We start from the raw sequence: 24,326 nt of genomic DNA on the forward strand, positions 1-24,326 counted from the left end.
CTCTAAACCTTCTTATGAGGTCAATAGTTAGTGATCAAATTACTACTTGTAGTTACTAATAATGGATTGTTTTTTTTTTTCAGAAATACAAAGAAGCTATGGAGGTATGTACCTAGAATTTTCCGATCAAATTTCGATCTCGTCTTGATCAACTAAATTTTGTAAAATATTTTTGTGGCCAACATGAAAAAATACAGGGAAAATAGCCAATCTTTACAAACATAGAGGTTGACTAATCTATCCAAGGACTCTACTCGAGGTCGTGACTCGCGATTCATAACCGAACATGTCAAACTATAACTTTGTTTTACTGTCTATTCTGCTTCTTTGCAATGCTTTGACGACCTCCGTGGCGCAGTGGTATGCGCGGTGGATTTACAAAACGGAGGTCCTGGGTTCGATCTCCGGCTGGGTAAATTGAGATTTTCTTAATTGGTCCAGGTCTGGCTGGTGGGAGGCTTCGGCCATGGCTAGTTACCACCCTACCGGCAAAGACGTACCGCCAAGCGATTTAGCGTTCCGGTACGATGCCGTGTAGAAACCGAAAGGGATGGATTTTCATCCTCCTCCAAACAAGTTAGCCCGCTTCCATCTTAGACTGCATCATCACTTACCATCAGGTGAGATTGTAGTCAAGGGCTAACTTAAAGAATAAAAAAAAAATTACAAATATTCGTGACTTAGGAATACTATGTATGTATCCTGCCTCTCTCTAAATCGCTTCTTTTCCACTCCGTGACCTTTCATGTACTAATCGATCGGTCTAGGAAAGTTCCGAAGAGGCTATTTCTATCCGACTACTTACTAACGAATTCTATAATTATGTAAATAATATAGTAGGTAATTATATAATGATTTATTTATTTTGCTATCATCCGCGAAAAGTCGACGAACCCATGCGACAACGTCACCCAGGTCCGACAAAATACTCTCTACGTACGTTTCACCCCGAAACCGGAGCATCCTCAGGAGATGTTGACTCTACAACGTGCAATTGCAAAGTAAAGTAAAGTTGTTTCGGGGTGAAACGTACGTAGAGAGTATTTTGTCGGACCTGGGTGACGTTGTCGCATGGGTTCGTCGACTTTTCGCGGATGATAGCAAAATAAATAAATCATTATATAATCATGATGAACTTCCGCAAAGTAACGCCTGCTTCTATCCAATATTTATAGTAGGTAATGTTTAGGCATTGCCTTGCAGCCCTTAAATGAGGTCACTGTTTTATGACCTGGAGTTTTTGGTTGTTCTATCGTTGGAAAAGTATTTAAAAAGATCTATTCTTGAAAATTAGTTTTTGTTTTACTCTATGTTTGGACTCAGTTGTTTTCGTAAAATTCATATGAATCCTTTTATTGTCTATTAATTAAATATTTTTAACATAATAAAGTTAAACTAACTTTAGTTATTGCGATCGATCGTGAAACATAATAGTTTAGATTCTTATGAAAGTTTCATCAAACAAAAAGTAATTATAATAAATAAATAGACCATATTAATTTATAGAAAGTTACCTTTGAAATTATCCATTCTATTTATGTTGAAACTTCTTAGCAAGAAAAAGAAGCGCGCGAAAAGCAAATTCGTGATCTAGAAGCGGAAGTAGCGCTTCAAGCAGCTAGAGCGGAAACCACCGCGGCGACGCTGCGAGCGCTTGAAGATCAGCGCAATGCTGAGGTGAACGCGTTGGCTGAACAACACAAGGAGGAACTGGCTGCTGCACAGAGTGAGTTCCACTTGCTGAGTATACTGAATAAGCTGTGCCCATAGGTTACACCAGAAAAGATCCCTTTCAGGTATATCGAGATAAATAGTAGGCCCTAGGCTGTGTGCTATTCCAGACTATTCTACCTATTATATTCTATCTCATCTAGATCAATGTTTGGTACAGCGATACTATCCATGATTTCGCATATATTTAAGAATTATGCTATTCCGCGAATAGGTACTTTTTTCGTGGGTAAAGTAGCCTTTAAAAAAATAATTCCAATTTTACAACGGCAAGATGCACGATATTCAACGCCGTAACATTCAGCGGATTGTCCACAGATGTCTGGTTCCACAGAGCAAGCAGGGACACGACGGTTGTTGATACACGTTTCATCGTTAGACTGACATAATTGTCATATTAAAAGTTTCAATAAGGCTGTTTTTGCTCAATTGTATTAAATAAACAATCTAATGCTGTTTTTTGTTTGTAATATGTTGTCTTCTGTGCAATAAATTGTTTTGTTTCTTCTTCAGATCGATTAAAAAATAAAAATCTGTTTACAGCATTGTCATCGGAACTGCAGAAGTTGCTCGACGAAGCTTACGCTCTTCTTAAAGAAAAAGAAAGCGAAAAAGATTCACTTGGTAAGAGCATGTCAGAAGAGTTAACTAAAGTAAAAACAGAATCAGAAAAGGCACTTAATGAAGCTAGAACTAAAATAGCTATCGCTCAGACTGAATTTGAAACGCAGCTATCGGTGCTCACTGCTAAGTTGCAGTTGGCCGAATCGAAATTAGAGACTGAGAAACAAAATGTTGAAAGGTTGAATAAGGAAAATAGCCAAATAATTATAGATCTTAATAGTAAATTAATATCACTCCAGGCAGCTGTTGATGATAAAACGTTAGAGTTAAATAAAGGTAAAGTAAAACATTTAACGTATAATCTCGCCATGAATTTCTTGTTTTCTTATAGTAATTAGAATATTTTATTTCCAGTTACGGGTACGAGTAAAGAACATGAAGTTAATCTTAATAAAGAAATAACAAAATTAAAAATGGAACTAAGTGCTAAAGTATTAGACATAGAGCAGCTAGAAGATTCCAAAAGAAAACAAGAGTCAACATGCAAGTCCTTACAAGAGGAAATTACTCGTATAAAAGACGAATTATCTAATAAGGTTAACGAATATGAAAGCTTTTTAAACGAAGCTTCACAACAAGACGAGAAAAATAAATTGGAGATCCTCAATTTGCAACAAAATCTTAGTGCCAAAACAAAAGATTACGAAAAATTGCTCAATGAAACTAATAGTTCTTCTAGCAAAAACGAAAAACTTATCCATGAATTTAAACAAACTGTACATGAAAGAGATAAGGAAATAATAAAATTAAAAGATGAATTTGAACAAACAACTGCTAATTTTAATATTAAACACAGCAAAATTGCAGAAGAACATAAAAAGGAAATCGAGGATCGTAACTGTAAAATAGAACAGTTAATAAAAGAAATCGAAACTCACAAGCAAGCATTAGATCAAAGTAAAATAGAATTGGATACTTTGAATACACAATTTACGATAAATGCTGATGAGCTGAACGCTTTAAAAGAAGAGAATAAAAAACTAAAGCAATCTCTTACTGAAGCTACAGAAGCTAATAACGAACTTAAAGATAAACTTGCGAAAATGGAATTAGAAATTGGCGAACTGAAACGTCAACTAAATAGCGCATTAGAAAAGTGTGATGAAATACAGAAATCTAAAGAGAACGTAGAACAAGAATATCTGAATCTAACTGGACAAACTACTGATTCTAATGAACAATTTAATAAACTTTCAAAACATCTAAAGGATACAGAAAATGAGTTACAAGGGTTAAAAGATAAATATAGAGAAGCAACAAACAATTGTGGAAGAATAGAACAAGAATTTAAACAAAAGATAATTAAATTACAAGAAGATTTTTCAACAGAAAGAAGTCAACTTATAGAGTCAATAGATCAAAATATAGCTAAACTAAATATATCGGAAAATAAGATTAAAGAACTGGAAAATCACGTCAACGAAACCGATAACCGCTTGAAAGAATACGAAACTCAATCCGATAAATTATTAGATGAGAACTCTATATTGAAAAATGAAATCGAGAGTTTAAAAGTCAAAGAGAATGAACTTAATAACGAACACGATACAATTCGAAAAAAACTTGAAATAGATATTGAACGATACAAAGATGAGATATCCTTATTAAAAGCTGATGGCGCTTCGTCTGAAGTCAAACTGATGGAAAAAGTGGACCAATTAACGGAAGCTCAAAATGATTTAAATAACAAACTTGAAGAAGCTAGAAAACACGAAGATTCATTGCAAAAAGTTTTAGATGATATGACCTCACAGTTAAATAATCAGAAAAGCTTTTATGAAAAAGAATTAAACCAGTTAAAAGTTCAGCTTGACGCTTTCACTCTTAGTGAAAAAAATCAAAAAGATGAAGAATGTAGGTTGAAACAATTATTGGAAGAAAAACAAAATTGCATTAAAGATTTGACGCTTAAACTTGAAATGCTAGCAATAGATATTAAATCTAATGGAGAAATTATAACTGAAAAAGATCGCCAGTTGTCTCAAGTAACTGAAGAGCTTAACAAATCAACTGAAATGAAAAACAAATTAGAAGAACAGGTAACTCAATCCCATCTGGAAACTACGTCACTTAGACAGCAATACGAAGCTCTTTTAAATAATTCTTCTACAGGAGAATCTGTAATGAAAGAGCAGTTAGGACAGCTAGAATTAATTAAAACTGAAAGGGCAACATTGATTAATGACAAAACATTGTTGGAGGTCAAATGTAATGAAACCATAAACGAAATTATGAACCTCAAAAATCAACTTGATGATAATAGTTTGAAGTTGAAAGAAAGCCTTGAAAACATCACTACTTTAAATAACGTCATAAGCGAAAAAAATAATGTTATTAAATCTTTGAATGAAAAGAATATTATAGAGTCAAATAAAACTTTGCTATTAGAAGGAGATATTACAAAACTTCAAGACGAAATAAAAAGTCATAATATTTTACTAGAAGAAAAACAGCTGGCATTGAGTACATTAAACGAGGACGCAATTTTGCAAACGAGGAAAATGGTGGAATCTATGAAACTGTTAGAAACTGAGAATACCGATTTAAAAGCAAAATATTCCAGCGAAATCGAATCTCTCAACGCTACATTGAAAACATTACAGAATAATCTAAAAAATCAAGAAAACGATCTCGAGGAGCTAGCACTTTCTAAAGAAAAAGTGATTGAGTTACAACATTGTATATCCAAATCGGAAAACGATATAAAACAATTAAATAATATAAATGAGGCCCAAAAATTAAACTACGAAGATTTAAATAAACAACTACAATCGCAGTTCGATGAATACAAAAAGGAAAGCAAAATTATAAGACACGAACTGAAAAATAAAATTAACAATTATGAAAAGCAGTTAATAGATTCTAAAGAGAAAATTGCTTTAGAAACTAACAGCCAAAACAAACTCCAAGATAAACTATGTAAAGCTGAACAAGATGTACTAGAATTAACTCAAAAATTAGAATTATTAGCTATACAACAAAGTACTGAAAGTAGTAAAGACGATAGATTAGAAAAACTGACTCTAGAATTACAAGCCACTAGAAAAAGTAGCGCGGAAGCATTATCTAACAGTGAAAAGATTATTATGAAATTAAGAACAGACGTAGAAAATAACATTAAAGACATGAAAAGTAAAGATGATTTAATAACGAAATTGCAAGGAGATCTCAAGGTATTTATATTTAATATTACTTCATACTTTATGGAATAGTTTATTAGCTAATAATACTATTATAAATTCATCATTATTTCCAGAATCATAAAGCGAAAGTGGAGATAGCGGAAAGGGAAAAACTGATTTTGCAGAAAGAAATGGCAAAGAAAGGCCCGGAATTGCGTGACAAAAATGACAATAACGCCATGGGTCTACTTGGACAAGGCGATAATGGATCACAAAAGTAAGATATCACTGAATTCGTGCCTTGTTGTTATGTAAATTTAAAAATAACTTTTATTTATCGTGTAAGGTTTAGGTAAATATCGTCTAAAATGTAATTTTTCTTGTTTCTGAACATAAATGAAATAATATATTGTTATACAAAAAGGAATTTATAAGAACAATATTGATACATCCGGCAGTATGGCCGAGTATTTAATATTAATAAATTAAGTATTCTATGGCTGTACGGTGTAATGCCTTTGCCTTTTTGCATACGAAAAAAGAAGGAGGAATAGTGACGCGGGAAGGGGTAATAGAAAATGGAGATAGAAATATTGTAACCCATTGTTAACGTCATGATATCTCAATATGTAACTTTGTTAATGATAATTATCGATTGAACTAATAAAATGTTTTTATTTAGGATCGAAGACAAAGAAATGATAGACGGTCAAGTGAGCTTCCTAAACTCTGTGATAGTGGACATGCAGCGCAAGAACGAGCAGCTGATGGCGCGCGTGCAGGCGCTAGAGGGCGCCACCGTGCCCGTCGAGCCTCCGCTCTTGTGAGTACCTATAGCAGTCCTGTGTGCCTACTGCCTAGTGGCAGTTTTCAATGTTTTCATACTGTGACGATCGCGTTTACGGTTACGCGATCGTCACAGTATGAAAACTGCCGCTAGGCGCACTGGATAAGCCTATAAGCATCGATATAAATCGTTAGATGGGCCCCTGCATACTAAAGAATGCACAATTTTATGTCATTACCCAAAGACTTGCTTATGAGATTAACTTGTAAAGAATAAAAAAAAAAAGACGTGCACGCATATCTTAACTTAGTACGTAACAAGCGCATGCTATGAGTGGACGTGGACTTAAAAAAATATTTACTGTTTTTTTTTTAATTATGCCTTCGTGTTCATTTTGGAAGTGTAATAATAAAAACAAGCCATAACACGAATAAAGAGAAATGTGTTACGAATGATGACGTACTCAATGTGCGGAACCAATGACAATTCCGCGACGCTTTGAGGCCCATCTAACGATCTACGATCGCAGCCTATAAGCTATTTAAACATAAACGAAAATTCTAATTTTTAAGAGCTTTTTTAATAAAAGTGTCAACTAGCCTATCAAACTAGATTAATCAAAATCAAAAATTCATTTATTTCAAGTAGGCTCAGTATACAAGCACTTTTGATACGTCAGTTGACTATTTGTAAAGATTCTACCACCGGTTCGGAAGGCAGATCCTGCTGAGAAGAAACCGGCAAGAAACTCAACAATTGCTCTTAAAAAAAAAACATTTGTTGAATACAATTCCAGTAACGGGCGCAAGGCGCGCGCAGTGGCGCCGCGGCTGTTCTGCGACATCTGCGACGTGTTCGACGCGCACGACACGGAGGACTGCCCGCGCCAGTCCGTGGAGCCCGACCAGCCCGCGAGGAAGGCGCCGCCGCCGCCCCGCCCTTACTGTGAGATTTGTGAAGGTACCCTTTTTTTTAAAATATTTGCCATATCCTCTAAATATAACCAATATTCCCATTCCCCTCCAACTAGTCAGGAAAGACTGTATTAAGAGTGGGTACGACAATAGGCCAATGGGGCGGGGATCGAACCACTAGCCTTCGGTGATGAGTCTGACTGCTCTTGACGTGATAACGTCCTTATAATCGATGTAATACCGGCATGCACGCACGATAGTGTCGACTATTTACTAAAGTTTTGGGGTCATGGTCAAAGATTTATACCTATGTCACTAGCGCGTCGAAACTGAGGTGGACAAAAATAGCTAATTGTCTTAGTTTCATTTAGTCACATCGTAAACAACGAAAGTTATTTAAACAAATAATACCTATGTAGAGTTGTGTGTTCAAAAAGTGTAAAAACTATACACACATAAATATTAAATATGTTGGAGTATCAATGGAGTAGCTGAATTCGGATCACTTTTTGCGGTGATTTTGTAAGCACGTGACATATTTATTAGTAGAAAATCTCTGGTCAACAATTTCCAACACAATAGTATATACTAACACATTAATGTATTATGTATAATATGTGTTTTATCATCATAATTAATTTATGATTGTACACTTTTTTGCAGTGTTCGGACACTCTACAGAAAACTGTGATGAAGAAGAAACCTTTTAATAACTATTTATTACTTTAGTTGTAATGTTACCGTTGTTGATGTTACTAGTTTTCTCTGTTATTTATTGTTTACCATAGAAATGGTATCTATATTGTTTTAATATGAAATAAAAATAGGGAAATATTTGTAAATAAGGAAAATGACTTTTTAACATACTTAACTTTATTTGCATGTTTTAAGGTAAAGGTTGATTTTATTATCTCTCATGTGCGTTATCTGGATATAATGCTGCATATTGAGAGATGTTTTACGCAAAAATCAAACAATTTTCTTCACAATCATGGTTTAAATGTAATCACAAAACTTACTATGTAAACAAATAAACACCAAAATTATGACGAATTTGTAAAACAATAAATTGATTTTAAATTATATTTTTTTGTTTTATTTGATCACTAAAACATGCCAATATGCTTATGACTGTATGAAGTAGGCTTTTAAATAATAAAACTGAATAAATTTTAAAAATGTATTTCTTATACTTATTTTAGCTAACTTACAATAATTTAAATGGTCTTTCATCAAATAATACTCAGTCCAAGTTACTCTTCAATCTAAGCCATCCTTTTTCTCTTTGATTGCTTCCTAAAAAAAGACAAACAAAACTATGAATATTATAAACAAGAAAGTATATAAGAACTATGTGTATAAACATTTGTATATATACATATTTCCCATTATTCTGTATTAATCCCTATCTCCAAAGAAAATAGCGGACCTCTGTAAAAACCTTTATCTTGGAGAAGTGTGGGTGTGTTGACTGGATATACAACATTTATTTAACATATAAAAAATCAATCTACTATGTTAACATAAATAAAGATAAAGCTGTTTATTAAAATGCAACTATTGAGTTACATACAAATATATAGCTTGCATATTATAATTATATAATATAGCTAATGAAACTTCTAGTCTGCTCTGAAGTTGCAAAAGAAGTATAGAATATTGAGGTACAAAATGGAAAATTCCTACTGCAATACAGTATATATAAGATATCAATAAGTTCTCAGGCCAGGCAGAGCATTTTTGCATCTATGTTGTGCACTACTGCTAATAAAGAAGCTATGATAGCTTTGAAAAAATACAATTACCTTAAATCTCTCCTCAAAGAGAGACAATTCTGATGTAAGGTCAGTGATGGCATTCATAAATGCTTCCTGTGGAGTGTAGTCTGATGTAGTCTGTATGCGCAACACAAACTTATGTTCTAGTGGGTGAGGTACTTTGTAACCTGCAAATAGCACCTTGGGATCCTTGAGAAGTTGGCTGAAAGATAAAAAAAGATTATCATAATATATTCAGACGCACACTTTAATATATTCGCATCATATTAAAGAGGGCGGATAATTGTGCCTCTGAGTATATATCGACTCAATATCAGACTATTTTAATGGCCTCCCTCCCATATAAGAGGGGATATGGTGATTCAACCCACCATGCCGCTTCACTAAGCTTATGATGATAATGCTAAACTATTTCAGGTGGTAATCATAATGACCATGATGGCGGTTTTATGTGTTCTCTGAGGCATTCAACAGCACCAACGTCCCTACTTCAGGTGGAGGATTTTTACTGAAAATTTTCAATAAGTATTTCTTAGCTACATTAATTGAAACTTTATAGTTGCATAATAACAAGGTTTCAATATATCGATTTTTATGAGACATACAGGTAAATAAGGTCAATATTAACTAAATAATACATACGGCCTAACTTGTTAGAAGGAGGATGAAAAACTGCACACCTTTTCGGTTTCTACACAACATCGTACTGGAACGCTAAATTGCTTGGCGGTACGTCTTTGTCGGTAGGGTGGTAACTAGCCACGGCCGAAGCCTCCCACCAGCCAGACCTTGACCAATTAAGAAAATCTCAATCGGCCCAGCTGGGGATCAAACCCAGGACCTCCGTTTTGTAAGTCCACTCCGTGGGGCATACCATTGCGCCACGGAGGTCGTCTTCTAGCTGTGGCATTTCTGTGACAACATTATTTAGTCATATGCTGTTGTGACACTTTTTTGTAAAAAATGATGTGTTCTGCAAAGTTGTACTACAATTTCTTATTCTAACATCAACAGTTTTTGCAGTGCACACAATGTAAACAATAATTTAAATAATTTTTTAAACCTTGGGTTACGTTATTGGAGTTTTAGGAAGAATCCCTAATTTTCTGAAAATATAATATAGCACTAGGGGATAGTGTAGCTTCCCAACAGTGAAAGAATTTTTCAAATCGGTTCAGAAATTTTGAAGTCTATTCAATACATACAAACAAACAATCAAATCTTTTGTCTTTATAATGTTAGTAAAGTTAAACATACACACAACAATGACAAAGACATTTGTAATTTTGTTTGAATGTTCATACAAATTTAACTATCTCTGTGTTCTGGCTGAGCCAGTCAGTCTCTTAGCTATTTAGTATGCGGCGTTTTAAGCGATACATGGCAGAGCCGCAAAATTCACTGAATTCTAAAGTTGAGGTTTAGGAATGTAAATTCACCCTTATCGTTCAGTTTTGCTGGATTACTTATATTAGAGGTTATACACAAATAAGTGTACACTTACTGTCGGATCATATTTCCCAGTGTATGGTCTTCCTTGTTTACAGTGAATATGGCCGCATTAGTTACTTTTGTATCTTCTTCTTTTTGAACCCTGAAAAAACATAGTTAAAACACCGACTTGTTTACCTTAAATCAAATTGCGCTCCAATCTTTGGAAACTTACTTCTTTTCTCCGTCGTATAGCAGAAATGATTCGAATGTTGGCGGTGCGTTCATTGTGGTGGTGTTTAGTTAATACTAATTTCTAAGATAATTTACTTTGAAATTACTAGTTTTAAAAATATTTATTCTTCAAGTCCAAATGCAAACCTCAAAAACACAAATCAGAAACATCAAACAATTTATCAATCTATCACAAACACAGTAGTAAAGTGTCAATGCAGGGGGGGGACAGTTCCATACATTCTAAGCAATTTGTTGACTTACAGGCCATCTAGATCTAGTAGTGAAACAACTTTTCGACTAAGTTGGTAAAAATATCTCAACAGATGGCAGCAATTCCATCGCTAATCTTAGTGTGCCCAGTATCAATATTTGCTAACATTTCGTAATATTTAATAATTTTAACGATAATGAAAAAAATAATAACTCTGTAATAATCTCATAGACCACTACATGAAATATATATTTAAATTGTTTTGCAAATCAAACTTCTTCATTTAATAAAATATGTGATGCATAAGTTAACATAGTGTTTGGTTAGTTTTTAAGTAACAAATGGCAACAATTTAACTAAATGGCTAAGATGATATGAAGTAATAAACTTTATATTATGTCCGGAAACAAAATATTTATAGTATGTGATATTCATGGGGAGGCAAAACATGGAGCAGTGGCGTTTTTCTTCCAAGCCATTTTCCACTCCTTAATGCGTTTGACAACAAATAATGTCTGCAAATTGGTTACGACTTCATATACTTTTCTATATTTATTCTGCAATTATTTTTTTAAATAAAAATGTTTTGACTCCTCAGTTTGGTCCGATTTCCTGTGAATATCACATAAACAGTTTGTACAGTATGATCATGAATTAAATTGTGGTGGTTGCGATTGTAAGTTATTAGGTATAGAAAGTAAGCGTATATTAATTTCAACGGGGCCATGAAATGTCATCTGGTCCAGTGGTGTACGTGGTCGAACGAAGTATAATAATAAAGGTACGTAAAATTAAAAAATAGTCATGGGTTCGGGCCCGGGTGGGGATCGGATTTATATATATTTTTTTTTGTTTTTTTTATTTGTTTTTCTCAATTCGTTTTTTTAATATTTTTTGTGTTTTATTAAACCTCGATTAAAAATCTCCATTTAAATAAAATTGCCGCTTTTTTAGTAGTACCTATAAGTTTACTCCAAACCGCAGTTGGCGCTTCAATTTAAGCCACCGAAAATCTTCAAGAGGGCTCTCTTTTCCCATATACTTATTATACTCTTTGTGTCAATGTCAGAAATAGAGCATAGACTAGGCCAAAGAGTATATACTCCAAGGAGAAGAACTTAATCAACATGCAAGAAGCGTTGGACATAGCAGCGACATAATTTCCGCATACGAAGTTTTTTGAATTAAAGTCAGCGGCAATTTTGAATGGAGATTTTGATTCTATATTTTTTTTAAATTGAGGTTCATTAAGAATAAAACATATATAGGTGTCAAAGAATAAAACACTTTACTTACTTTTTTAATAAGATGCAAATGTAAATTTATTTCCGCAACCAACACATGCATAATCTATTAATCTCCTTTTTTTTTTAATAACTGATTTCGCGGATCTGGATTCTAGTTTACATGAAGCTCTTGGTGTTCAACAATAATTATAATTATAGAACCTTAACAATTATAAATAATGTATTTTATTAACCGACGTTATAAAAAAGATTAGTAATAATACGACTTTGTAAATATATATAAGTTCTTTTTTTTTGTATTTTTAAATTAAAGCTAATTGCAATTGTAAATAAAACAGTGTCCTCAAAACATACCAGATTTAAACGATATGCCAGAATAATCTTATTACTATCTGCATATTGTTCTTCAGTGTTTAATTGAGTTGGATATGTACATTTATTTTCTATGGTTGGACGAACTATATGTATAGATACAATGCATTTAGCAGTTACACCAAAGATTTAAAATATGGATTACTTATGCATCAATAATTATCCTGTACCTAAAGTTTAGGTAACATATCTCATCAGAATACCCCTGACTGAATTTACTCAGTATGAAAGGACAATGTTAATACATACCCTATTAAAAAAAATAAAAAGAACGAGAAAAGAAGGTTTTGATTTTAAAAAATCTTTGTATGTTATATGTGTGTAGCACAATAAAAATCAGTTCACAGCAGAAAACACCGTTTATTTTATAATTATGAGAAAATTTCAGATTGATAACCTACATACAGAATGACTATAAAACCAATCTAACTTCAATTTTACAACGTGTGTTCAGAACCTCACTGGTAATAATTCGTAATACATTTTTAACTGTAATTATATTCCTTTACAAGATTACAAGAAATTCATAAAGAGAAATATTGTATTATATATTTTTTTACACAATATAAATATACAAACACAAGAACTAAAACAATACTAAACTATTTTAACAATTTTGACTAAACTAAACATGTAGGTAGGTTAAAATAACATCATCTAGGCCAAACGCAAACTTTCCAGAATTGCACTCGACAATCAACACTGGAAATATACTTTGTTAAATTTTGCTAACACATCCATCGGATCAACTTATTTAAGGTGCTTCCCAACCTCTCAACTTCATTCTCGATTGGACATTGTCATGCTGAGATCATCTTTATGTTGTTAAGATTTCTCTATAGCCTAAGTCCGAATTAGAACGCACTTTACTCATCTGTTTACTGGATGAAAAGTATTTTAAATTAAACTAAATACGTCAATAAATATATTGCCAATGGATTGCCTAAAAATAAATGAGTCTAGGATATAATTATGATGATGTCCGGAATCCAGGACTGATTTTTCGCAGACAACCCTATCTATCCACTACGCTAATGGGTTGACGGGGTGGGAGAATTGGCTTTATTAAGATCCACGACTCTTATTTACAAGCTTTAGTGCATCAACGGTAGCACTGAAATAGACAAGCAAATCAACTCGCGTCTATATATTTTTTTTTAATAATATTTGCCATATCTTTGATAATAAGAGCAATATTTCCATTCCCCTCCAACTAGTCGACAAAGACTGTGCTAGGAGTGGGTACGACAATAGACCAACGGGGCGGGGATCGAACCACCACCCCTCGGTGATGAGTCCAACCGCTCTTACCGTTGAGCTATTGAGGCTTCAATATTAATGTAAATGCTTGATTAATTTCGCACTCCTACGAAAATTTTTTATAGATACATAGGTATATAATCAGTTTTCTCTAAACAAAAAATAGTTTCCGATAGAGGCAAATCGATTAGATGGAAAAGCGCCTTTTTATGACATGTACCTATTATGGTACATTTCACGCTCCCCTAATTAACAAGAAATCGTTTTGGGTTGGTACTTATTGAATTTGACAAAAGATGATCCGATGAATAGTTGAAAAATTTGCGTCTGACCATAATGAATATACCTAGTTTTTATACTTTCAATGTTCGACATAATATCATATAATGCCAAGCAACAACAATAGTTTAAAAATAATAAAGCTCACCATAATATATTTGAATATATTTTGTAAAGATTTAACTACGAATTGAAGTCTAGCGACTCTACTGTTAGTCAAATAGGGTTTAAAAATCGCGAGGTTCCACCTAACCCAAGTAGAGGAAAAATCTTTACTCGCTTTTCGGAAAATATCATTCTCGAAACTTTTGCTATGAGTAAGCATATAATGAAGAATTGTAAAGCAACACCCACATCTACGCGACATGGAGCACGGGTCCATAAGCGCAAAATAAATCATCTATTTAACAAGAACACAGCCGCGCATATAGTGGTTATCTATCTATTCTACATTTTGACGGCGGATATGCAATAATAGATAAGTGTAACATTGCCTAGCAATATCACGTAGGTGTGAGTAAAGTTTTACATTTGAATTATGAATAAAGTCTTCAAAATCTGATTAGTATGTGTCGAACGTGAACAACCATGAACAATATCATAATTACAAGTGACTTTATTATTATGAATTATAATGCTTAACAAATATTTCATTAATGTGTTCGTTGTCCATTAAATTCACAAAGCAAAAATATTTTAGAAGAGATGCGGTTTCGAGTCTTTCAATAGGGCTACCAATTTGAATTAGGTAAATATTAATGACTGTTTATTTATGAATATCATATTATTCCATTGTTACACAATACAACGATAGCTTACTTTATGTATGATCCCGGGCAAATAACTGGAACACATATGTATATATTTATGCGCTTATTGTATATTCCAGAAAGCTTTTATTTAAAAATTGTTTACAGCGCAAACCATTGTCCAAGTTATTTGCCTGCAACAGTAATTTCAAATGAAGCATACTTTATCAAAATATACCTATATTTATTAAATCAAACACAATCAGTAAAGAAAGCTCAGATAAACAACACTGTTAATCGAATTACTTTTTAACACTTACTAGCTATTTTCAGTTAAATGTATAATGTAAGGTAATAAAACGCTATAAGAATTGACACATAAGTATATAAACTATACTAATTGTGTACTTAGGTATACAAAATTAGCAATCCAATAACTATATGCATACTATTGATTACGAAAATATCTATGCAATACGATATTAAGATTGATTAGAATGCACGAATCGAATCGTTGGCGCGCGGGAGCCGCAATGATATAGCAGCAAATAGGTACATGACAAATATACTATATCCTTAGAGATTGCAGATCTCGCACTCGTCTATAGTAACTTAACACTTTGTATTCTATAATAATGATCGAGGTTAATTAATGCTACCGATCTACGATAATCTTGTACAATGCAGGTAATACACCCAAATATTGTTTAGTTGTATCACCAATTCACCGGCCAGCTACAAAACTTTAAAACCACGGTACTTTAAGTCCATTTTACCGCAACATGTGCGAGATATGCAATCTTTCACTAAGTGTACTGAAACGGTACCGAACTACCGCATGACGGGGGAAGCAACTAGCGAGCGACTCCCGCCGCCCTGTTGAACACGAGAACTTTCCTTACGTTACGATATACACTAAGTAACAGAAGAATATAACTGCAATTACGTTAAGATTATTGGAATAATAGAGATCAATGAAAGCTGACTAGAGATTGTATTACGCCTACTCTTAAATTATTATACATTTGATCACCATCGCCGGGCCAGCTGGGCTGCGCCCGCGGGAGCTCTCTCCCCGTCACAACTTGTGCGAAAGTGCGCTCGGCGGCCACGGGCCGAGCGCACGACGTGCGCACTCGCACGATGCGAACCACTATCATTAATGTAAGATTGGTGTCAGGTACACAGCCTCGCTTCGAGGCCGTTATTATACTTAGTCTAAAGACGATGAGATGATGCATCTAGCTAGCCGATGCGACGTATGAACACGCACACGACAGAGGGATGTGCGGCGCGAACGCCGGGGCAAGCGACAATTGACTGGCGAATAGAGACGTGCACTGGCCACTGACCTCCCCACTCTATAATAAAGCTAATGAGAAAAAGGTATCACCTAATTTCTCTACTAATACGAAGGCAACTAGATGAAATCCTACTCTTAAGGATAAAAATCTAATTATGCTATTAATGTTAAAATTAACATTGCTTAATTTTCTTATACTTATACCGCTTTAGTCGAGAGTTGATTCCGGCGGAGACGGGGCACCGGGTTCCTTAGTGCCGTTACATCTACCACATCAGCCCTTCGAATAAACGTTCAAATTTTAACAACATGCCCCAGGAATCTCACTATCAATATTTATAATATATTTATATGCACGCAAAACATTATTATTATTATATTAGGAAATGCTAATAAGTTCAATAATTTGGTGCTTAAAATGACGAACGTTTCCTCTCTACCACGCGCTCTGTTACGAAGGAAATCGCTCGATTTCTATCCGCGTGTTGCTGGAGACTCGGTAACGTTAATTTATTAAAAAATGTACCCTAGCTAAAACTGCTACATTATGTCTTACTGTACAATGAAGAGCATCTTAAATGTTAAAAATAAAAACGTCTGTACGATCCGTTCGCCTGAAAATTTGATCGTTTAAGCGCCGAAACTGACTTGTCTTCCACTATATATTTGAAATCTTAATGTAATAAATGTTACTCTCACGATAACAATTAATTTATAATTATTATTTTATGTTAAAATTAACTAAACAACAACTGCATCTACTATCACACATTCGAAAGTTAAAAACAATTTTACAAATTGTATTCGATAATATTATTGCTAGGGCGATGGCACGCGGAGCGATATGCTTATGTTTAGCGGCGACGATCGACGCAGCTCATACTTCATCCATCTTCATCTAAATTTTCATTTCATTTCATTTCAATTCATCTTTACAACACAACTAACATATGCATCTATTATACATAGCATTTTTTTTACTACAACACATTCCGTTATGATGAGGTAGTCAGGCGCACGAACTGTGCTAAATATACGCCTCGATCGGTTATAAAGGCGTATATACATACATAGGCGGTCAACCCATCACACTATTTGCGCCCAAATCGTTCACAATAACGTACATAATCAATCTCTTGACTGTTGAACTATTTGCACGCGGACTGCATCGTTCGTGCGCGCGTATATGTGGAAGTGCCTTTATTACAACAGAGCTATCTTTTTCTTTTTATTTATTTAATTCAGTTACAGTCGAGACCAGCAGCTGTACTGATTTTATGGTAAGAGAGCAACAGGCACAATTTGGGAATGAGTTATAGACAAATAAATAAATAAATAGGTCCCGCGTAGATTTAAAGTCTGTGGAAATATATGGACAAAAGGTAGTAATTTACTATACCAATAAGCCAAACAAAATTACATTGTCGATTAATATTCCAATGTCGTTCGTTTCAAAACTTCTTTTTACAGAATAAGTTGTGATGATGATTTCATAAAAAATATGAATATGCGGCGTATTTTTTGTTAAGGCCAAGAAAATTATGGATTAATTTTTTTTTTAGTTACCTACTCGTTTATAGTCGCTGGTCTCAACTCGCGTGCCCTTCCTATCTACCGCTGACGTCATCACGCCGCCTACTCTACCTCACTGCACCGCGCGCGTTGCCTTGTCATCTCTTCTACAACTTCACTTCACTTCACTTCACACTTCCCATCACTTCCTCACAAAAGTCGCAACACTACGACTGTGGCGCCACCTACGAATCGCGCCACCACACGATCACCAAAATACTGATTTGGAAGTAATTTATTTATTATATTAATGATATTATTTTAATTATACAATGAAATATTGTTAATGTGTATTTTAAAGGATTTATCACAGGTATGGGCCGACATACCATGGCTGACCTCGATGTGTACCTAAGCTTTCGATCTTCATTGTAGCCAACATTGTACTTAACGTTAATACTTATTTGTTACGTCTAATTCCACAGGCAATTCGTAATGTCCCACTGTAGGCAAGTGAACTAGGCGCCTGTAGTGGCAAATTATACATTTTAATGTTTACACTGTATGCATGATCTACGTAAATATATTCGGTACGTACTACATAATATATTTATGAAAAAAATACTTAATTTTTGCAACTATTTTCAGTTAAAAAATCAATCAAAAAGTCAAATTCCCGTCCTGACCACATCTAGATTAGATTAATCCACGGTATGGCACTGGTAATACTTTTAAGAAAATTTCAAATGCCGACAATTATTTTAGTACGTATCGCAGTTTCCTTATTCGTATTCTAGATCTCACTCACTCTATTTTGATATTATTTATACAAAAAAATCTCAGAATCCATAAAAAGTTGCAAAAGTTAAGCATTTTTAAAATCAACGAATCAATATGATAATTGGTAACTAACTACACTCTGTTAGAACAATCGTTTACGGAATACATAACGGTCCAATGATTATTATTATTTAGTGAGTGACCAAATTCAACAATTCATATAACAGCTAAACATTGTCCCGACGGGATGACGGAATACAATCAGATAATAATATAATAATAGTATAATATTAATAAAAATCTCAAACGACAAATAATAAGGTCTCAGTTTACTGTTGTACTCGGCGGAAAGATGTAGTTTGCCAGACGGGATGCAGGCACGAGTCATTCGCAAAAATTGATTCTTTGCTTCACTGTCCTGCGAAAATTAAAAAAAAAATTAAGCACAGCAAAACACTAGCACTAGCAAATTATTCACATAGCCATGCTAAACGTTCTATGTGAATCACGAGGCTCTTTTTGAGGTGATATTTTTTTTTAAAGTTAAGTGCGAACGCTTATAATTTTTAAATGGATTAAAATTATTGGCGTGAGTTCCATTATCATTAATTAAATTATTTTGGATAGAATGCTTTGCATGGTAAGTTGTAATTAGACAACTATTAATAGATTATTATCTAGTATGAAATATAATAATTAAGTATGAAATATTACGTTTCGTAAACTTGAAATCACAATATTGGAGAATTTTCTATAGATAAGTTTCTCTCTTTTTAATTTGATAGAGAGGGACAGAGACGAGTTTAAAATATACATATAAAAACATAGCGTTAGCGCTGCTGATTTATATTATAGAACTTAGAGATTATTAAATACAAGAGATCGTCTTTAGTTCGTACGCGTGAAATTTAATTTTTACAAATCCCACGGGAACAGTGACTTTTTCCGGGATACAAAGTACACCTACAAGTCAATTCAGGATATAATTTACCTCCATTCTAAATGTCAGCTAAATCTATTTAGTAGTTTTTGCATGAAAGAGTAACAAAACCCATCCCAACTTTTGTTTATAATATTAGTGGGATTTGAGACGGAGCTTGTTCGTTGGATACTGCAATGTTTAATACTAGAGATCGCATTTAGTTTGTACGCGTGAAAAATTTTGACAAATCCCACGAGAACAGTGTTTTTTTTCCGGGATAAAAAGAGACTTCATTCTAAACGTCAGCTAAATCTATTTAGTAGTTTTTGCATGAATGAGTAACAAACGCCCATATCAACTTTCGCGTTTATTATATTAGTGGGATTTTCGACAGCTGGTGATGTGGATATTGCAATGCAATTTATTTCTACCACCTTGTTACTACAGGATTCTTATATTAGTCATATATCTTTATCCAAACTACTACTTATTGTCTAGTGTTTTATGTTTTCTAAATGCTATTTACTTAAATAGGTGTCTAGCATGTTCACTATTTTATGTGTGATATTATATTTTTTAAATGCTGCTTCAAAGGACCAATATACGGATTTTCTCTCGCACCCTTGTTTTTGACTTTTCATTAAGCATTTGTAAGCGTGAGTAAGAAAACTTCAAAAGACAAAGAAAAAGAAGAGCGTCGTGAATAAATCGTAACTTGGTTAGTAATTTATTCACGACTATTAATATTTGTAATAAATTAAATTTATAATTTAATATCGATCAAAACTTTGTAGAGTATGTTTTAGATGTGACATTTTAACTCAACTTGTGTAAGGTACATTTTACTTTATTTTTGTACCTAATTAAATGTTTAAGTTTAATATTACCTGTTTTATAGTAAACGTAATATGATTCATGCAGCAGTCATGCCTACAATATATTAATTTTTTTTATAATAATAATATTTAGCTGGTGCAGTGTAGAGTTGTAAAATATATGCGTGGTATGTTATGTGAATACTTAGGTATACTTAAATATTTATAAGAAAAGTTATAAAATAAATAATTATAAAAATTACATGTAGGTAAGATAAAAAACAAGTTGTTCGCATATTGCTACAAGACGCAGGCACCGATCACAAAGTACGAGTATTTTAATAGACTTCGAAAAAGCATTCATTTTGGGGTCTAGGTTTTTTATAGTAGTTTTGTGCCCACGATCGGGCAAGGTGGGCGAGATTATGCCGGAAAGCGGACCCCACATAGTGGGCCAACGTTAGGAAGAAGAAGGAGGTTTTGTACAGTGGAAACAATGAAATGAACCACTATAGTGTAGAATAATAAGTCACAATCAAGCTTGGAACACTTTGCTCAGATGCAGAATGGGAGGGATCACCTGTGTGATAGTTGAATCTAGAATTGTAGAACATTATCAACGTAGGTAGCTACTTAATTAATTTGTTTATATGGTTCCACTGTAGGCACTGTACCTTCCTACATCCTTTTGTTTACATCTGTAGAGCGTATGATATTTATATGGTAGGTACGTACGTCCGATCCTGTTCGAATACATTAGCAAATATTCGTATATTCAATGCTTGCTTGCGGATCTTGCAGCAATATACAATCAACTTATAAATCTCACTTAAACATTACAATTCATTATGTGCCAATCGTGAACCAATGTAACACTGAATTAATCGAAAACAAACCTAACCAAACCAGATGATCCAATCCAATGTAAGTTAGTACTTAATGTAAGTTTAAATAAAATACGTGCTAGAACACGCTCATGTTTCAAGTTGTTCTTTCCAATGTATCTAAGTTAGAATACGCTCAAGTTTCAAGTTGTTCTTAGTCATAATTAGAATTCTGTCGCTAAGCACCGTAATTGTGTTGCGTTTTCAAATTCTCTTTATGGTAAATAGGATTGCGCTCGACTACAATCATGTCTGATAGAGGAGAGCATATTCGATTTTGCCTTAAAGATACGTGGCAGGAAACACTGACATCAAAAGGACATTCCACAACAGCTTAGCTGGTTGATTAGAAACGTCTCGTGTTTTATTTTAAAGGACGAAGCTTCTTCTTTTACAAGACAAGGGTTATGGAGACTAGAATCACCACACCTTGGCGAAATGAATTCTCGTTTGAATGCCATAAGTTTTTTGTTATTTTGTGGTAGAACGGAGATGGAGGGACTTGGGTTTTAAGTTTCAAGTGTATGGCTAAAGGAGACTTAACGTCTATGGTATGTCTCGGATTGTTAAGGCAGAGCACCTTAGTGTATAGATAATGTTCCATGAGGTAAATAAATTCTGGTGAAGGCTGCTTGTGCCACCTAACCAGGTGGGCCAAAGGACCGGCAATAATTTATACAATATACAAAAACCTTAGATCAACAACTATTTGTATCAAACTTATTGTTCGTTTTATTGAAAACAATGAGAACAAAAATTGTCTTTTCGAAGTGTCACGGTTCTAGCGAAATAACATACCCCTCCTATGCCTGATTGAAGCACGTACGAGTATCTAACACATTTTTGTACCACCTACGTACCAATTGATTCACAATAAATAAATGGTAAAATATCATCTATAAATGGAATAAAACACCGAAATACTGAATCTTCATCTTTCGAATATCAAAAACTACAATGAGGCAATCATGACTTTATCGATGAATTGAAACATCAAAACGTTTTCTATTATTTTATATACAGTTTACAAAAATATTATTGAATATTAACTAACGCAACTTTATTATGAATAGCAGAAAAGCTTACTTCCAAATGGAGTTCTGCATGCAAATTTTGTATGTACTCATTGGCATGTTGTGAATAAAATATCTACAATGTATATTCCCGATGATCGTACTGTAATGGAAACAAGATGCCACAATCGACATGATGTTACATCATTGACATGCAAATTTGGTACACCAATAATAATAGAGTCATCCAAATCTACGTTTTTGTACCCAATAGTGTCTGCGGAGGCGTATTAACGATAATGTCGTTACCTACGATGGCGGATTACGTAATCTATTCGATGACTATACAAAGTTTTCTAACTATGGATGCTGTCTATTGAAACGCAGAGATATGGCGCGTCAAACCTGCCCCCTCGGAACCGTTTAGAAGAATGTGTTATACACGTAGCCGGTGGCGATGAGGCCCAACACGAGCAGGCACAGCATAATCATAATCTTCTTCTGCACAATGGACAAACACAACAAACATTAGTGTCTAGTATGTATCGGCGAGCGGACGGACTCGGGGCCGGAGCCGGAGTGCGTCGCTCGCTGGGTGGGCGTTTACCTTTGAGCGTTCGGCGGGCGGCGAGCGCGTGAGCTCCCTCTACATGAAGTAACTGGACACGTAGCCGACCACCATGAGGCCGAGTATGAGCAGGCACAGTAGGATCATGATCTTCTTCTGTAGTGCCGAGTGGCGGGCATGCAACAGTACCGTTTATATGTGTCCACGACACGTGGCGTGGACTTTCACAGTTTTTATGAATACAAACGAAAAAAATAAATTAACGGCGGACTTCGGGAGTGTGGACGGTGGGTGCGTCATTTGCCTTTCTACTTAAACGGTAATTGGTCGGGTGGTGATAAAAGAAAATGAAAATTTTTCGAAATAAAATAAATAAATGTAATTCTTTCAGCTTCAAAATCGTATTTACATCTCGAGTAGTAATAATTCTGAAAACAAACAAAAAATATAAACAACTTTGTATGGCCCTTTGCAAAAGGGACGTTGAAAACAAACTATACGTAAAGTATTTTGCAAAATAGAAAATCTAATTAAGTATTCATAAATTATAATGATATTATATAAGGTTAACGTTTCGCAGTCTTTTGATTAATATAAATAAGTGTTGAAGCTAGGGTTACACGTAACGTTCATCAACTTGCCCCAAAGTTGCACTCAAATTCAATCACAGATTATATTAATAGTAAGTAATCAAATAAATTACGAAGAGTAACTATAATTAATATTAAATAAACTGTGCGCTTCCTTCATTAAAACGAGTACAATATTATAGTAGATATGCTTAAGAAATGCTAACTAATGTTATTAAATGCACTAATATACAGCAAGAAATCCTCCTTCCGAATAATTTTAATACATTCGTTACGAGAAACGGTATAGAACAGTACAGTGCTCGCCACGGATCTTTATGTTTGTGAAGTTAGCTGCGAAATGAGTATGCGCATTCGTACAGAAGCAATCACTCCCCGCCCGCGACGTTTGTACCGTTATTGATTCATTGCGCAGTCATTTGTACTAACTTCACAAACACAAAGATCCATGGCGAGCACTGTACCTAATGGCTAATACTACTAATTTAATTGTCTTAAGGTGGTCACTCAACGGTAGCAATCGCTTCATTTAAACTGCAATATTCTTTAAGGAAAATGACATTACAATACTAAATTACTTCAACTTACTGATACATCTGTTTTTGTTGTAATAAGTGATTGAACTGTTGACATTCAAAGTGTATCATTAATTATGAATTAGAATGAATTGCTTTCTCTATATTTAAAGGAGGAATGCCCACCGGCCAATACAAACGTCGGCCCAGTAATTCTCGGTGCACCCCCGATTAAAAGTATATAAATAAGGATCTAGTTAAATTATTGGCTTAGTAAGCTACTTAAAAAAAAAACATATTTTTTATCAATCCTTCCTCAAAAAGATCGCGGGCCAAAGCGGCTAAGTAACATTTGAAGCTTTTTTTTATATTATTTTTTTCTGTTATAACGATTATAATTATATTATCGTAGAATACAAGCGAATGCTCCCATCAATGACTAACAACCTTTACATAGATATCATTATATAAAGTTAAACGTAAGTACAAACTCAACAGATCTGTCATGTTATAGTGGCAGCCATTTAAATATTCAAACAGTAAGTCAATGAATGTATATTTTATCTAGCGAAACGTGAACCAATCTGCAGGTAAAATATTGCATGGCAGCAAAACTTATGGGCGTATGGCAGTTGGCAAAAATTCTCAAGGCCGGTGCATATCTGGCAAGACGCAGCGTTTT

The 24,326-nt window shown here is 34.1% G+C and overlaps 3 protein-coding genes across 9 annotated transcripts in view; 1 reads left to right on the forward strand and 2 right to left on the reverse strand.

Annotated features, from left to right (window-relative positions):
* Nucleotides 1-8,263, forward strand: part of LOC112047055 (CAP-Gly domain-containing linker protein 1) — a 49,061-nt gene extending 40,798 nt beyond the window's left edge. For all 5 annotated transcript variants that reach the window (XM_052881505.1, XM_052881506.1, XM_052881504.1 and 2 more), the window contains 8 exons: nucleotides 84-104; nucleotides 1,555-1,726; nucleotides 2,275-2,631; nucleotides 2,710-5,528; nucleotides 5,612-5,754; nucleotides 6,160-6,300; nucleotides 7,061-7,224; nucleotides 7,842-8,263. In XM_052881505.1, coding sequence (XP_052737465.1) covers nucleotides 84-104; nucleotides 1,555-1,726; nucleotides 2,275-2,631; nucleotides 2,710-5,528; nucleotides 5,612-5,754; nucleotides 6,160-6,300; nucleotides 7,061-7,224; nucleotides 7,842-7,888 — 3,864 coding nt within the window. In that variant the 3' untranslated portion in view covers nucleotides 7,889-8,263. The remainder of the gene's footprint in view (nucleotides 1-83; nucleotides 105-1,554; nucleotides 1,727-2,274; nucleotides 2,632-2,709; nucleotides 5,529-5,611; nucleotides 5,755-6,159; nucleotides 6,301-7,060; nucleotides 7,225-7,841) is intronic.
* Nucleotides 8,264-8,344: 81 nt separating this feature from the next.
* On the reverse strand, nucleotides 8,345-10,810 carry LOC112047065 (DNA-directed RNA polymerase II subunit RPB11). Its single transcript, XM_024083982.2, has 4 exons — nucleotides 10,623-10,810; nucleotides 10,461-10,550; nucleotides 8,984-9,158; nucleotides 8,345-8,474 (listed from the first exon to the last, which is right to left on the reverse strand). The coding sequence occupies exons 1-4, from the start codon at nucleotides 10,673-10,675 to the stop codon at nucleotides 8,439-8,441; spliced, it is 354 nt and encodes a 117-aa protein (XP_023939750.1). The 5' UTR covers nucleotides 10,676-10,810; the 3' UTR covers nucleotides 8,345-8,438.
* A 1,984-nt stretch (nucleotides 10,811-12,794) lies between these two features.
* Nucleotides 12,795-24,326, reverse strand: part of LOC112047017 (syntaxin-1A) — a 109,768-nt gene continuing 98,236 nt past the window's right edge. Inside the window, exons 8-9 of one of the 3 annotated variants that reach the window (XM_024083933.2) lie at nucleotides 22,579-22,695; nucleotides 18,618-18,755 (exon numbers count right to left, since the gene is read on the reverse strand). In XM_024083933.2, the coding sequence (XP_023939701.1) occupies nucleotides 22,618-22,695 (78 nt within the window). In that variant the 3' untranslated portion in view covers nucleotides 18,618-18,755; nucleotides 22,579-22,617. Of the gene's footprint in view, nucleotides 18,756-22,376; nucleotides 22,473-22,578; nucleotides 22,696-24,326 lie in introns of all 3 variants that reach the window. The other 2 variants (XM_024083916.2, XM_052881512.1) reach the window with 2 other exon arrangements.

This window comes from Bicyclus anynana, chromosome 5 (genome assembly GCF_947172395.1).
Source record: "Bicyclus anynana chromosome 5, ilBicAnyn1.1, whole genome shotgun sequence".
NCBI lineage: Eukaryota > Metazoa > Arthropoda > Insecta > Lepidoptera > Nymphalidae > Bicyclus > Bicyclus anynana.